Genomic DNA, 12,306 nt, shown 5'->3' with positions numbered 1-12,306 from the left:
AGACAGCGTCAACTTCGGTTCTACGACTGAAAGTATGCAAGTCATCTTCACTTGAATATAGTAGCTCTCTATGCCCTAGAGGTCTTTTCTCTTAGGATTGACAACGGCGAACACGACTAACTTCGCATCCCCGATCGGGGGTCGCATCGCCAGAACTCTCTAACGCCCAACTCCTTCTTTTGCTCACCGCCATTCCTCTATTGTACATAGACTTCGTGTTTCGCTTTGTTTAGGGGCGTCAAAGATGTGTCCTAGGTGGGCCCAGCGTAGGCCGAGCGACACGGACCCATGATGGAAACTCCCATACTCCTTCCAGAAACCAAATCGAGAAACGCAAACCGTGAGATGCAAAACTCCATCCTGAAATGTTCCTCTCCCTGTCTAGCAGGAGAAGGCTGGCCCCTGAACACCCCCGCTACTTTAAAGACAACAAACTCTTCATGACAACAAGTTTCTCAGCGATGGGCTCGCGCTGGCCCCGCTGGCAGGTCGGCTCTCCGGCGGCCTCGAGGCCATGGAACCGGCAGATCCGGGTGGCTCAAGAGTCGGCGGTGGACCGGTCCTTGGCATTGGTGGACTTCCGTGAGAGCCCAGGTATGGGGAGAGTTGAGGATGCGGGTGCATCCCGTGAGTGGATGATTCATACCTCGACGACGGCACGCCGTTACTGAGGTTTGGCGATCTGGTTTGCGGCGGTGGAGGAGGGTGACTGGGCGCTGCATGGTACGGGGGAACGTAAGGGGCGGGCGGCGCCGGGCCAGTCAGTCGGCGAGGTGACGGGGGCAGGCCATTTCCATATACGGGAGACCCGTGTGCATGATGGTGACCCACCGAAAGGGGAGCAACTGGCGGAGGAGCAGTCATTGCCGGGGGTCGCAGAGAGGTAAGGTTCGACAACGGGGGTGGCGCCGGAGCCCCTCCATGAAGCGGCGGAGGGCCTCCATTGAGATGCCGAGGCGGCGAGCCGTGTTGGCGTCTAGGCAGGTGACTCCATTCATTGTATGACCGTGGGTGCGGCGCTGCGCCGTACGGATGTGTCACAGCCGGAGGTCGAGAGTCGATGTGTTGCGGCACGGCAGCCGCGACGGGGACAGGCGGCGGCGGCCGTTCGTTCAGAGCAGGGTGATGCAGTAGTGAGTGTATCTCAGACCGCAACGGACGGTAATCGGAGGGGGCCGCGGGCGGGCTTCGCAACGGGGGAACCGCCGTGGGTGGTGCAGGCGGCATCGCGTGAGAGAGCCGAGGAGGCTCGGCCGCGGGCGGCGAGTGCTGCGGCACGCAGGGTTTCGTGCGAGGCGCCTTGCGGCACTGATGACACTGGAACTTGCGCTGGTCCACGAACTTGCGTGCCTCGGAGCCGATCACGCCATGATGGCCGTTTGTGAGCTTCCGCTCCTGCGAGTCGTCGATTGGCCACCATTTGGGCGTCACATCAATTCCACAAGTGATGCAAACCTTCTCCCCAGGTTGCAATGCGTTCATCGCTGCTTCAGTGGGCTCGCCGTTTCGAGCATGTAACCCTGTGCCATTTGCAATCGCTGTAGTCGTGCCAGCACCAGACGGTCTCCTGGGACCGCTGGATTGGGTTGGAACTCCAGAGACCTTGGCGGCATTCATCATGAGATTGGCCTTGCGGACAGTCCCCGTCAAAGTAAGGTCCGCCTGCTTGTAGTTTTGGGCGTAGAACTGTAAGGCATTCAGACCAGATTCGCTCACCATCTCGTGCATGTGGTGTGCAATCGTCTTGGTCGGAATGTGGTCCTTGCACCACAGGACAGCCGACATCGTTCCCGTCTCCCCATTCAGAGTCACAACGTTGAACTGGTCCCGACGAGACCCCTTGACAGGGCTGACATCAAAGCCAAGTAGATGGCCTTGCTGCCGCGCACATTCGACATGATCTAGTTGGAGGTGGTCAGTGTCTGAACGATGATATGTCACACGGGCACCTTACATGGCACGCGGCACTGATGGCAGGAGATACAGGCGCCCCCCTGCTGGTTGCAAGCCTGACACACCTCGTCGTATCTGGACCGCGGGATCGACGGGATGCCTTCAGACGGCTCGAGGGCCTTCGCATTTCCAAACTTGACCTCGGGAGTCCACACCGCACAAGTTACGTGAACCCAGTTGTTGTCTGCCGTACGTTTGAGTGGTTCTCGGGGGTTTACTGGGCGGTTCAGGTCTTCCTGCTGCTTGCGGTAGTACTCGGCAGCCTTGCGCGCTTGCTGCACCTCCAGCTTCTCACGTTCGCGGTCTTTCTCTGACATCTTCTTCTTGTGATGAGTGAGTTTGGGCTGTTCGACGAAGTCTTGTTCGGTATGCTCCACCGGACAAAGCACGCATTTGTATTGCTAGGTTGACGTCAGTGACGGTCATGATTAAAAATGACGGGGTGGACTCACAATTGAGAGCTGCGGGTTCTTGTCGTTCGAACACATGTCGCAGATCCACTTGCCTTGCATGCGGTTGTCCATGATGCCGTAGCAGTTGCGATGTACAGTCAAGCGACACTCGCGGCACGAGATGTGCTGCTCGCCTAGAGGTTCCATTTGGTCGCAGACTGCACAAGGCAGGACACGGGGCTTCGGCATCTCTGGAATAGGCGTGCTCTCGACGTACTTGTCCTTCTTCTTAGAGAGACCGGAGCTTGGAACGCCGCCACCGTCGGAGTATGCTGAGTCTTGGTCCTTGTCGGCGGGACCAGGCGCACCCTTCAGCTTCTTCCTCGGAGGCTCCTGGACAGAATTCAGGGAGCCGCTCATGGGCGTAACGTCGCGATCTGGAGTCATGAGACCCATTTCTTGAGCAGCCTGGAGTTCCTTCAAGAGCTCTTCATCTTGTTTCCGCTTCCAGGCCCTTCCGCCAGACTGAGCCACTTTCTTGGCCACCTCCTCCATCTCCTCAAAACGGATGCCGTATCGACGCCATAGTTCTGCGCATCGCCGACAAAGGGCAACAACGTACTGATTGCCTTTGTCTTTTCCGTTTCCCTTATTTGCGTTGTCGCCGACGAGTCCGGAAGAGATGTTTGGAGCCCGCCTCCACTGGCGAGACGTAGTCGTAGAACAAAATTGGCAGATGAAACTCCGCTTCTTCTCCGCTGCCTTGGCTGTGTCGAACGCAGAGTCATCGTCGTGGTCCGCCACGTCGTCAGCGAGTTTGTTGGCTGCCTCTTCCGCCCTTCTAGCGTGCTTCTTGCCCTTTCTGCCGGCAAAGGTACCCCATACTTGTTGACCACGCTCCGTCTTCTTCCACGTATAGTAGTAGCGGACAACTTCCCCTGGTGTCATCGTCTTCACATGCTTCATGACCAAATGAAGCTCTGAGCCGTACTTGGCCACACCTTCCTCAAACTTTTTCTGTTCAGCCGAGGTCAACAGAGGTTCTTTGAACACATCCTGCTTTGTGTCCGGAAGATCCTTGAGAGCGGCCGACGACTCATAATTGTGCTGGAAGAGAGTCTCAAGCGCGATATCTTGGAGGTTGGTAGAGCGCTCCGGAAGGCCGAGCTTCTTTGCGAAGCCTTGTGCCTCCTTCATATAGTCTTTGACCCCCCCATCACTGATCTCATCATGAGAAGGGGGCTTCCAGAGGAGCGTCGAGGTAGCGTTTGGGTCGTTCTCGTCGTGATCCTCGCCACGAGCGACGTAGCCAGGAGGTTGATCTTGGACCCACTTTGGTCGTTTGCCGCGCTGGACTTTTTCGGCATCCAGGGCCTCTTTGGAGATCTTCGGGCCTCTTGGTCCCCTCCTGATCTCTAGCGGCTTAACATACTCGACGGGACGGCCAGGCCATGGTGTGACGTTTGCCTGGTGGCGCGGGCCAATGCGCGTGCTCGCCCGAGGGTATATGCGGTCATCGTAGTCGAGCGCATCCTCCGGCTTGCAGTGCATTCCCAGATACCGCCACGGCCAGAGGCTCGCTTGGTAGATTTGCTCAGCGGTACCTTGATGGTGGTGCTCCTCGTCTGCTGGGGTAGTGCGGTCGGTTTCGATGCCTTGAGCGTCCTCATCGTCATCGTCAAGAAGCTCGTCATCGTCGGGGTCACCGTTGGCGTCGGTGCCATTAGGTGTGTTGCGGGCCTCAAGTTTCCGCTCCTGGGCCCTGCTACAGGCGGCACAGGACCATGCAAACCCACGCGACGGCTTCTTGAGCAACGGCGGCCGCACGCAATTCATGTGATATGTATTGTGACATACCGCGCAGTCGACAGAATCATTGCTGAAAACAAATGGGGTTATACATTAGCACAAAAGTTGTTGTGACGTGTAAATCGGCTTTGCCGGCCTCACGTGCGACCAGGTAGTTGGTGCGGCGTTGAGATGAGGTTGTCCAGGTTGGTGGGGAAGGTGGGTGGGTGGGTGGTGGGTAGGCAGCAGGGTACGTACCTTGCACAGTAGCCGCTACATCTCTTGCAGAGCTTGACGGCGCTAGTCAGCTCCTTACCACGACCCTGCTCCACCAAGACGAACTTCCAGCGCTCGTCGAGCACCTTCTTGACCTTGTCGGGGACATTAACGATGCTGGCGGTTGGGATGAGGTCGTAGTTCTTTTGTATGTAGCGATCGTATAGCTTCTCGTACCAGAAGCTGTCGGGCGTTTTGCGGAACTGGTCCATGCTGTCAATCTCGCCGCGGTGCATTATGCGACACTTGCCGCGCAGCGCCGTCAGCGGGCTAATGTCGGAGTGCATCGTGGCAAAGACCTGACGCGTGTCTACGGCCTTGCGCCCGATGTCTTTGGGGCGGTAGAACCAGTTGATGCGTACCGCGTCCACGGGTCTGGACGTGTCGTTCTGGGCGTGCAAGAACTCCATAATGCGGCCCAAATAGTAGGGCTCGCCGGGGGGTTCGCAGACGAGGTACACATGGTCTGCGGCGTTGCAGCGTCAGCCAAGGTACTGCAACAATAGGCGTGTCGTCGTCGTCACGGCTGGCGATGCGCATGCCCCGGAGGAAGTGTGGCGCGAGGACCCTGCGCTGGAGGTAGAGCTGTGTGCATTTCAGCGCGCGCGCAGCAGCTCCCGCCGCTTGATACACGCCGCAGCAGCGCCAGCTCGTCGCCAATTTGCCAGCATGCCATGGCCATGCCTGAAATTGGCCGTGGGCGGATCGTGGGTGACCCTCCCAGGCTCCAAAAAAGTGGGTGGGTCCCCTCGGCCAAGCCACTGGGACTGGACTGGGGGGGGGGGGGGGTAAGCAGGCTTTCGACGACTCACCATTTGGCTCCAGCACCGTCCCGTCGTCAGCTTTCATCCGCCCATTTTCCGGCCGGGCGTTGCTCTGCTCAAACGTCATGAGGTTGGTTTCTCGCAGTGGCGGGCCCGTGACTTGCATCGTGTTTCCGATGCGTTTTGTCGACATGACGGCTGGTGATGACATGGTCGATGCAGTCGCCAATTGCGTTGCTGTGGCCTTGCGCTTGCGCGACGAGGGCTGCAATGCGACTGATGCCTGCGCGGCCTGCAATGCACCAGTGCTGCCGCCGCCGCCGCCATTGCTCGAACTCTGTTCTCGGGACCCATTCTGGGACGACCCAGCCGATTTGCCGTCATCCAAGCCCAGCTTGCGCGACCCGCTGCCGCGAAGGGGACCGTCGCCATTCGCAGCCGCCGTGCTTTGTCGCGACAGCTTCTTGCCGCTGCCGTCGTGGTTGGTCTTGGAATGGTAGTAGTCGTAGTTGTCCATCTCAATGTCCTTATCCTCTGCGTAGTTGATGCGGGCATTACCCGTCCTATTGCGAGAGCGAGTGCCGTACGGCGCCGCCATTTCGGCGCCCCCTTCTTTGGATCCAGGATCCGAGCCAGCAGAAGCCCTCAGCGACTCGGACGCTCCTGGTTGTTGTGCGTCCGAGTCTGTGGCTTTGGTTTCCTGTGCGGAGCGTTAGCAGGCGTTGACCGCAGGCGGGTGTGAATGAGATGGCCGGTTCGGGCAAATGAGCCAAGGCACGAGCAAGGGTAGGATGGGAGAAGAAATCGTGAAGCAATACGGAGGGATGTGCAATGACGCAGACAGGAAATGCTGACATTTTGCTGTGCCATGGCACCAGCCGCTCACTTCGCGATCGTGGGTTGGAGGCGGACAGCAAGCGAAGGCATGCCCAGACCGTCATGCGAGCGCGCGTGTGAGAAGGAGCGTGTGAGTGAGAGCGCGGCAGCGCCGAGCACCAAAAAAAGATGGATGAGTGCGAGTGGTGAAAATGGGATCCTCGATGCGACCGAGACCTCGCGGGGGTAGACAATGAAGAGATTCCGGCGTCGGACCCGTCTCGCGAGGGTGAGGTATGGAGTGGGAAGAGGGCGAGGTTGAAAGAGAGGTAGAAGAAGAGGCAGAGAAGGCCATGGTTCCCAGGCGCCGGGAGAGCGAGGAAACGTCCTGGCGCCCCCCGAGGTGACGGCCCTGGGGCCTGGCTCGAAAGGCACGTCCACGCTGGTACCGGAGCATGGGTGGGGCGGCGCTAGCGCGACAAGTACCTCGGCAGTGCCTGCTAGCGTAGAGCCCTGCATTGCACCTGTGAATCGGCGTGCGGCGGAGAGGCCTGCAGTAGAAGCTACTTTATATATACATGACGCCCCCCCGGCCGTCATGTGTTGCCTCTGTCCCCACGGAGGCCCGCCCGTCTCACACCATTGAGGAGGGACGGATCTCAACCCAAGTTTTTTGCGAGGCGTTCATCAGCGCCGCGCGCGCCCACCCGAAGGCTACGGCTCGCTCACACGTATTTGTCGTGGCCACACGCGCGCCGCGACGAGAAACGCTCTCACAGGATCACATCACCCGCAGCCAAGGATGCTGTGCGGACTGCGCCTACGCCATGGATGCCGCTCGAGGGCTACGTGTTCGTGTGCGGTGACGCCCCAGTTTGTGTCCGGTCCGGCGAGATGCTACCCATTCTCATCGGCAACTCTATCCAGCGCCACCGGGGGGGGAGTGCGCACGCGAGAGTTGGGCTGCTTGCTTGACCTGGCCAGTCGCCGTCCCACCATGGTTGATGGATGCGTGACGGCGCCAAAAGGCAGTCGGCGCCGCGGCGAGGCCAACAGTAATAAGCCTCGGCCGTAGTCGCGAGACGTTGACGGCAAGCCATTAAGAACCCCCTTGTCACCCCAGGCATCACCCGCAGGGCACGCCGACCACGACCAGCAGATGGGTGCCACTCCGCCGGGCGATGGCTGGGCGCCGGGGACAGCGAGCCCTCGCGCCAGTTGACTCGCGTTTGGAGGCGTAGACGGGAGAGACGCAGCGCAGGAGGGAACGTGGCCAGACGAAATAAGAGCGCGAAGCTGTTGCCACGGCCAGAAGGGCGTGCGCAAGCATGGAGAGAGCCATGCTCGTGCAAGCAGCCCTTCGGTTCCCGTGCAAAGTCTATGCTCGCGTTTGGGCAAATAATTGCCTACACATGTGCGTCATGGGGGCTGCCCTGGCCTGGCTCAGTGTGGCCGGTGGTGGTGCAGATCATGTGGCTCCGCGATACAGCGCGGCGTCAAGTAAAGCAGACCAACCCTACGCGCCTCTGCAAACCAAGCCAGCGTGTGCTCGGGAGCATTCGTATGCGGGCAGCACGGGAGCACATTCTTCGGGTTCTACCCCGAGCATCTGTCTTGACTTGTTCCGCCGCGATCCGAGTCACCTTTGCGTGTTGAGAGCGAAGCTACGCCAACGACGGTCGTCCAGCTTCAATATCGTCAGTCAACCCTGGTGCAAATTGCAGAAGAACCCATGGCATGTATAAAGTACTAACCAAGGTACGATTACGAAGTACTTTTAGGTGGCTCCGTCTGTACGCCAGCAGGCCCGCCGGTATTGGCGATGCGGTGGCAAAGCTTGGGCCGCTCGCGGGCCCCTCAGGCAATGTACCGAGCCAAAATAGCCAGTGTCGGGTGCAAATCACGCATGCCCTCCCGTCCTGTCATTCATTCCATGACACCGGGTCGGCACCTCCTAGGAGGGCACGCGCTTCTTCACTTCCATCGGCCTGGCATTTGAACAACTCGCAAGGCCCGGCCAAACACGGAGTCTGGCCCAGAGCCGGCGGCAGCGGTCATGGCTTTATTCTCATTTACCTGCGACGTACTTCGTACAGTACACCTGTAGCGGCGCTTTGCCTGGGGTCGATGCGAGGGAGGGCGGTTGCGGCCAGTTGTTGTTTCTCCCTCGCGGCCCCTACGTACTCGGATTCGCAGGGTTTGCTCACTCACTTCACACACACGCCCAAGGCATGTATGTACAGTATAGCACGCGAGGTGGGTTGAATAGGATGGGAGTAGGGCCATGGGCCGAAGCATTTGTGTGGCGTGGCCACCTCTAGGCCGCGGCCACCACCCTCCATCGGCAATGACATTCAATGAGGGTGCTGGTGCCAGCCTTCACCCTGCGAGCGGACTGGCACGCGGGGGCATTCACAGGGCGTATGGTCGGCACGATTGACGGCAGCCGCAGGGTGGCCCTGGTCTTGCATTGTGCGAAGTACGTGTGAGGTCCATGCTCGAAGACGCGGCACCTCTTCGTGCATCTTGCTCAAGGGCCTCGACGAGCAGCCTATTGATTTCGCATTTGCTTATCTTGGGGCCCCGTACATGTGGTGGGCGGCGACCAGGACAATCTACTATCACCCAAGGCCGGCAGCAAAGAGCATACTAAAGTACCTATAATGTTAGGACCTACCTGTAGTAGTAGCAGTTTCCGTGCAACTCCGTCCATGTACTTCGTATACACACGCGCCTTGGCACGTCCCCTTGGCGTGGCAGGGAGGCTCCTGCAAGCCCGAGAGGCGCCGTCCGGGATAGAAGCTACCTTATGGGCTGGCTACTAACGAACAGGCAGGAACACACCAAAACCACACCTGGTAGTGGCGCAGGGCACGAAGCACACTTGCACGGAAATCCCAGGCTACGAAACGCGCACATCGCCGTATATTTTCGGCGCTGTGCCAGAATGCACCCCCTGCTGTCACGAGTAACAATTTCCATCGCAAATCGTACCTGCATTATCAAGCCAAAGCCCTGGGCAAGGGCGACTTGCTGCTCGGAGGGTCTGGCCTCATGGGCCGCCCTGGACAACTAATCTGGACGGATAACTGCGACTCGGAGACATCAAGGGCAGCCGAGCGGAGGGGCCGCAATTGGGCAGCCCTGGTGGAACATCTTCATTGACAACACTGGGCAGGCTGGCTGGCTCCCGTCTCCCTACCAAAATGTGGCCTTTGGGAATCAGAAGTCGAAACAGGGACGACGCTGGCCCACAAGGGCTGACCAGGAGGTCTTGTGGTGGGTTGAGGACACTACCTACTTTAGTAGTTACATGCCCGGCTACGAACGACCGTCGTCGCGGACCGCCGGGGCGTTCGGCTGCTGCGGGATCGTGTCGTGTCGCCACCAGCCATTTCAATCGTGCCCACCCCGCCAGCGCACATCGTCGTCCGCGTGTGGGCGCTCCGCAACAACTGTAAAAATTCCCGCCATGACGCGGGGTCTCATCACGGAGGGCCATTGCAAAGATCGTGTATAAAAATAACGTTTACTTCACACAACCGGGCCGTACTGGAAACGGCCAGCGTCTTTCATCACCAGGAGCTCATGAAACGCTGCCATAGGGTAAGGCTGCCTCGACGACATTGCTTGGATAAGGCGGCAACTCAAGTGGCGGATGCTGTGGGAAACAACTGGCCAAAGAAGCCTCTCGCCGTTTCGACCGCGTGCGTCGGTTGCACCTACTGTCGGAACATCTTCTCATCTTGCCAGTCCACGGCGTAGTCGAGCCATCAAGTCAAGAAAGGGTGCCGGTGCATCGCGCGATGGGTTGCACACACAACCCCAGCTTGCAAGCCCATTTCAGGCAGAGGGGGCGAGCGCACACGTTGTTGGCGGACGCCTTCCATTCTTCCAATCAGCTCCATGCCAAAAGGGAACAGGCGTGCCGGAAGCTTGCGTCCTTGCTGGCCAATGGCGGCCCGCGGGGCAGTCTCTGCAGAGCCCTGCGCATCCGCGGCTGCAGTGTGCACTCGCCAGGCGCCACGGGCTTGGAAAGGGCCGGGAAGAACTGCGGAAGGCGATGGAGAAGGGTGGGCGTTGGCAGAGAGGGAGGGGGGGGGTGAGGGGGGCGGGGGGCGTGTGTCTGCTGGCCCTCACTTTCGGCCTGGTGGCGGGTGTGTCAGCCAGCCGAGCCACTGCAGCAAGTGCCAGGAACGCCCCGCGTCAATGTGGCTCTGCAGTGCCCGGGGCCTTCCATGTCTTTTTGTCTCGCTGCGGGTGGACGTCCATCGTGATTCGGCGCCGACATGCCGCCTTCCCGCACTTGCCCTTCTGAGTCACTGGTTGGAGCCTCCGCACGTGATACCGCGTCCTGGCGTCTAAACCATGCGTCTCCTTGACGCGTTGACGACATTCGCCTAACCCAGGGATTTAAAAAGTGTCGACGCCCGTGGATCTGCGTTTCAATCAATCCTGCCCCGAAAGACGACAGTGGCGCGGCGATTGAATTGTCTACCTTAAAGCTTATGCACGCATGCCGCCGCCATCGTCGGCCTCTCGCTCGCGATGAAGAGCATGAGAGGCCTCTTACACACGACCAGCCTGCAAGAAGCTGAAGAGCGACGGCGAGCTTCCCATGGCCCAGTGTCTCTTGCGGGCCAGAAGCGAAGCTGGTCAAGCAATGATGGCGGCCAAAGTGAGCGGGCGCCCGTGTCACACGGCCTCGTTCAGTTCCAACGCGCTGCAAGCCTCCCTGCGGCTCCAACCCGCCTGTCCGCGAGCAGCATCGTGAGTGCGCGGAGGCAGACCGGCACGTCTGAATACTCCCAGCGAAAGCTGTTAGCAGCCACGCCGACCTCGTCCCGGGATCCGGAGCTGGACCTCTCCCATCGCACATACGATCTGCCATCCCAGCTTGTCGGCAACCTTGCCTCTCTAGGTATCAAACAGATTTACCCATGGCAAAAGAATTGTCTGAAAGGCCCCGGGCTTTTGGACGGAGAGAGGAACCTAGTATACTGCGCCCCAACTGGCGGAGGCAAATCGCTGGTCGCAGACTGTAAGCCGTAGACGTTTGGCCAGACGAGAGACGGTACTGACTTCCGGCTCAGTGTTGCTCCTCAAACGAGTATTGGCTGAGCCTGGCTGCAAGGCGCTTCTTGTTCTTCCCTACGTCGCCTTGGTCCAAGAAAAGGTGCGTTGGCTGCGAAACGTCGTGCGCGACCTGCGCCTGCCGGAAGAACCGTCGAGTGACCATGGGAACGGTCCGTGGCGTAGACGTGCGGATGAAGGAGCCATCCGAGTACTCGGCTTTTTCGGCGGCGGAAAAGTCAGGGCGACGTGGGATGACTTTGATATTGGGGTGTGCACCCTGGAAAAGGCTCGTCAGCTTCCAAGCATACGCATGATGACGCTAACTCTTTCCAGTCCAATGCCCTTGTGAATCAAGCTATCGATGATTGCTCCATCCCCAAACTTAGAGCCGTTGTGTTAGACGAGCTACACATGATCGATGACGATCATCGTGGTTATCTGCTAGAGCTCATAGCTACAAAGCTGCTCAGCATTGAGCAGCCCATACAAATTATAGGCATGAGTGCCACGCTACCGGTATGCCATCGCCTCGCGCTGTGCTCGTCGTCCTGGGACAGCTTAGTGACTCCCTCCACAGAACATGAGTCTCATGGCTGAGTGGCTAGATGCTCACTGCTACGAAACCCGTTACCGACCAATTCCGATCAATGAGCATCTTGTATGCGAGGGCAAGATCTTCACTGTTGAATCCACTGATACTCGGCCCTCCTCAAATACCCGACTTAGCAGCCGACACTTGACGGCGGGGCTGGTCTCGCCAGATAGAGAGGTGACGAAATCTTTGCTAAAGGAATTCTCCGACCCAGTTCTCAATGCCGTCGTTTCCCTTGCATATGAATCCGCTTCCAGCGGACATGGAGTGTTGGTCTTCGCAGGCAGTCGCGCCGTCTGTGAGTCTGATGCTCGTTGGATCAGCCGCGTCATGCCTGCTCCACATTCAATCAGCCCAAGCTTGCTCGAAAAGCGGTTGGATCTGCTCGGCGACCTGCGGAGTTTGAGCACAGGTGTTGATCCCGTGCTTGAAGAGACCGTTCTATACGGTGTTGCTTTTCATCGTAGGTGCTTTCGAATGATATAACATGTTAGCATTTCCCCCATTGCAACGCATATGCTAACATATCCATAGATGTAGGTTTTAATATTGGTCATTCTTGCAGCTTGTGCGCTAATAAATCAGGCTGGTTTAACCAGCGAAGAAAGAGATTTGATATCTGCGGCTTACGATGCTGGGACGCTTGTCG

The 12,306-nt window shown here is 58.7% G+C and overlaps 3 protein-coding genes across 3 annotated transcripts; 1 reads left to right on the top strand and 2 right to left on the bottom strand.

Moving 5' to 3' along the window:
• Positions 1–40: 40 nt before the first annotated feature.
• SNT2 (putative PHD type zinc finger protein with BAH domain-containing protein) lies at positions 41–6,375 on the bottom strand. The gene is made up of 6 exons (XM_047982029.1): positions 6,029–6,375; positions 5,222–5,873; positions 4,392–4,875; positions 2,406–4,224; positions 1,955–2,354; positions 41–1,901 (listed from the first exon to the last, which is right to left on the bottom strand). The coding sequence occupies exons 1-6, from the start codon at positions 6,041–6,043 to the stop codon at positions 439–441; spliced, it is 4,833 nt and encodes a 1,610-aa protein (XP_047837990.1). The 5' UTR covers positions 6,044–6,375; the 3' UTR covers positions 41–438.
• A 3,990-nt stretch (positions 6,376–10,365) lies between these two features.
• On the top strand, positions 10,366–11,060 carry JDV02_001129 (DNA-directed DNA polymerase). The gene has a single exon (XM_047982028.1). The coding sequence runs from the start codon at positions 10,538–10,540 to the stop codon at positions 11,039–11,041; it is 504 nt and encodes a 167-aa protein (XP_047837989.1). The 5' UTR covers positions 10,366–10,537; the 3' UTR covers positions 11,042–11,060.
• Positions 11,061–11,078: 18 nt separating this feature from the next.
• Positions 11,079–11,494, bottom strand: JDV02_001128 (DNA-directed DNA polymerase; the record flags this gene model as incomplete). The annotated part of the gene is made up of 2 exons (XM_047982027.1): positions 11,079–11,342; positions 11,477–11,494. The coding sequence occupies 2 exons, from the start codon at positions 11,492–11,494 to the stop codon at positions 11,079–11,081; spliced, it is 282 nt and encodes a 93-aa protein (XP_047837988.1).
• Between the last annotated feature and the right edge of the window lie 812 nt (positions 11,495–12,306).

This window comes from Purpureocillium takamizusanense, chromosome 1 (assembly GCF_022605165.1).
Source record: "Purpureocillium takamizusanense chromosome 1, complete sequence".
NCBI classification, from domain to species: Eukaryota; Fungi; Ascomycota; class Sordariomycetes; order Hypocreales; family Ophiocordycipitaceae; genus Purpureocillium; species Purpureocillium takamizusanense.
This window is presented reverse-complemented; position numbering and strand designations above follow the sequence as displayed.

What these genes read in the sequence shown, in the direction of transcription:
- SNT2 (XM_047982029.1), bottom strand. An exon ending in GACGGTGCTGGAGCCAAATG is followed by an intron (nt 4,876 to 5,221) that starts GTGAGTCGTCGA and finishes GCAACGCCGCAG; the next exon opens with ACCATGTGTACCTCGTCTGC. An exon ending in TGTAGCGGCTACTGTGCAAG is followed by an intron (nt 4,225 to 4,391) that starts GTACGTACCCTG and finishes ATTTGTTTTCAG; the next exon opens with CAATGATTCTGTCGACTGCG.
- JDV02_001129 (XM_047982028.1), top strand. Translation starts at nt 10,538, where the DNA reads ATGAAGAGCATGAGAGGCCTCTTACACACGACCAGCCTGCAAGAAGCT.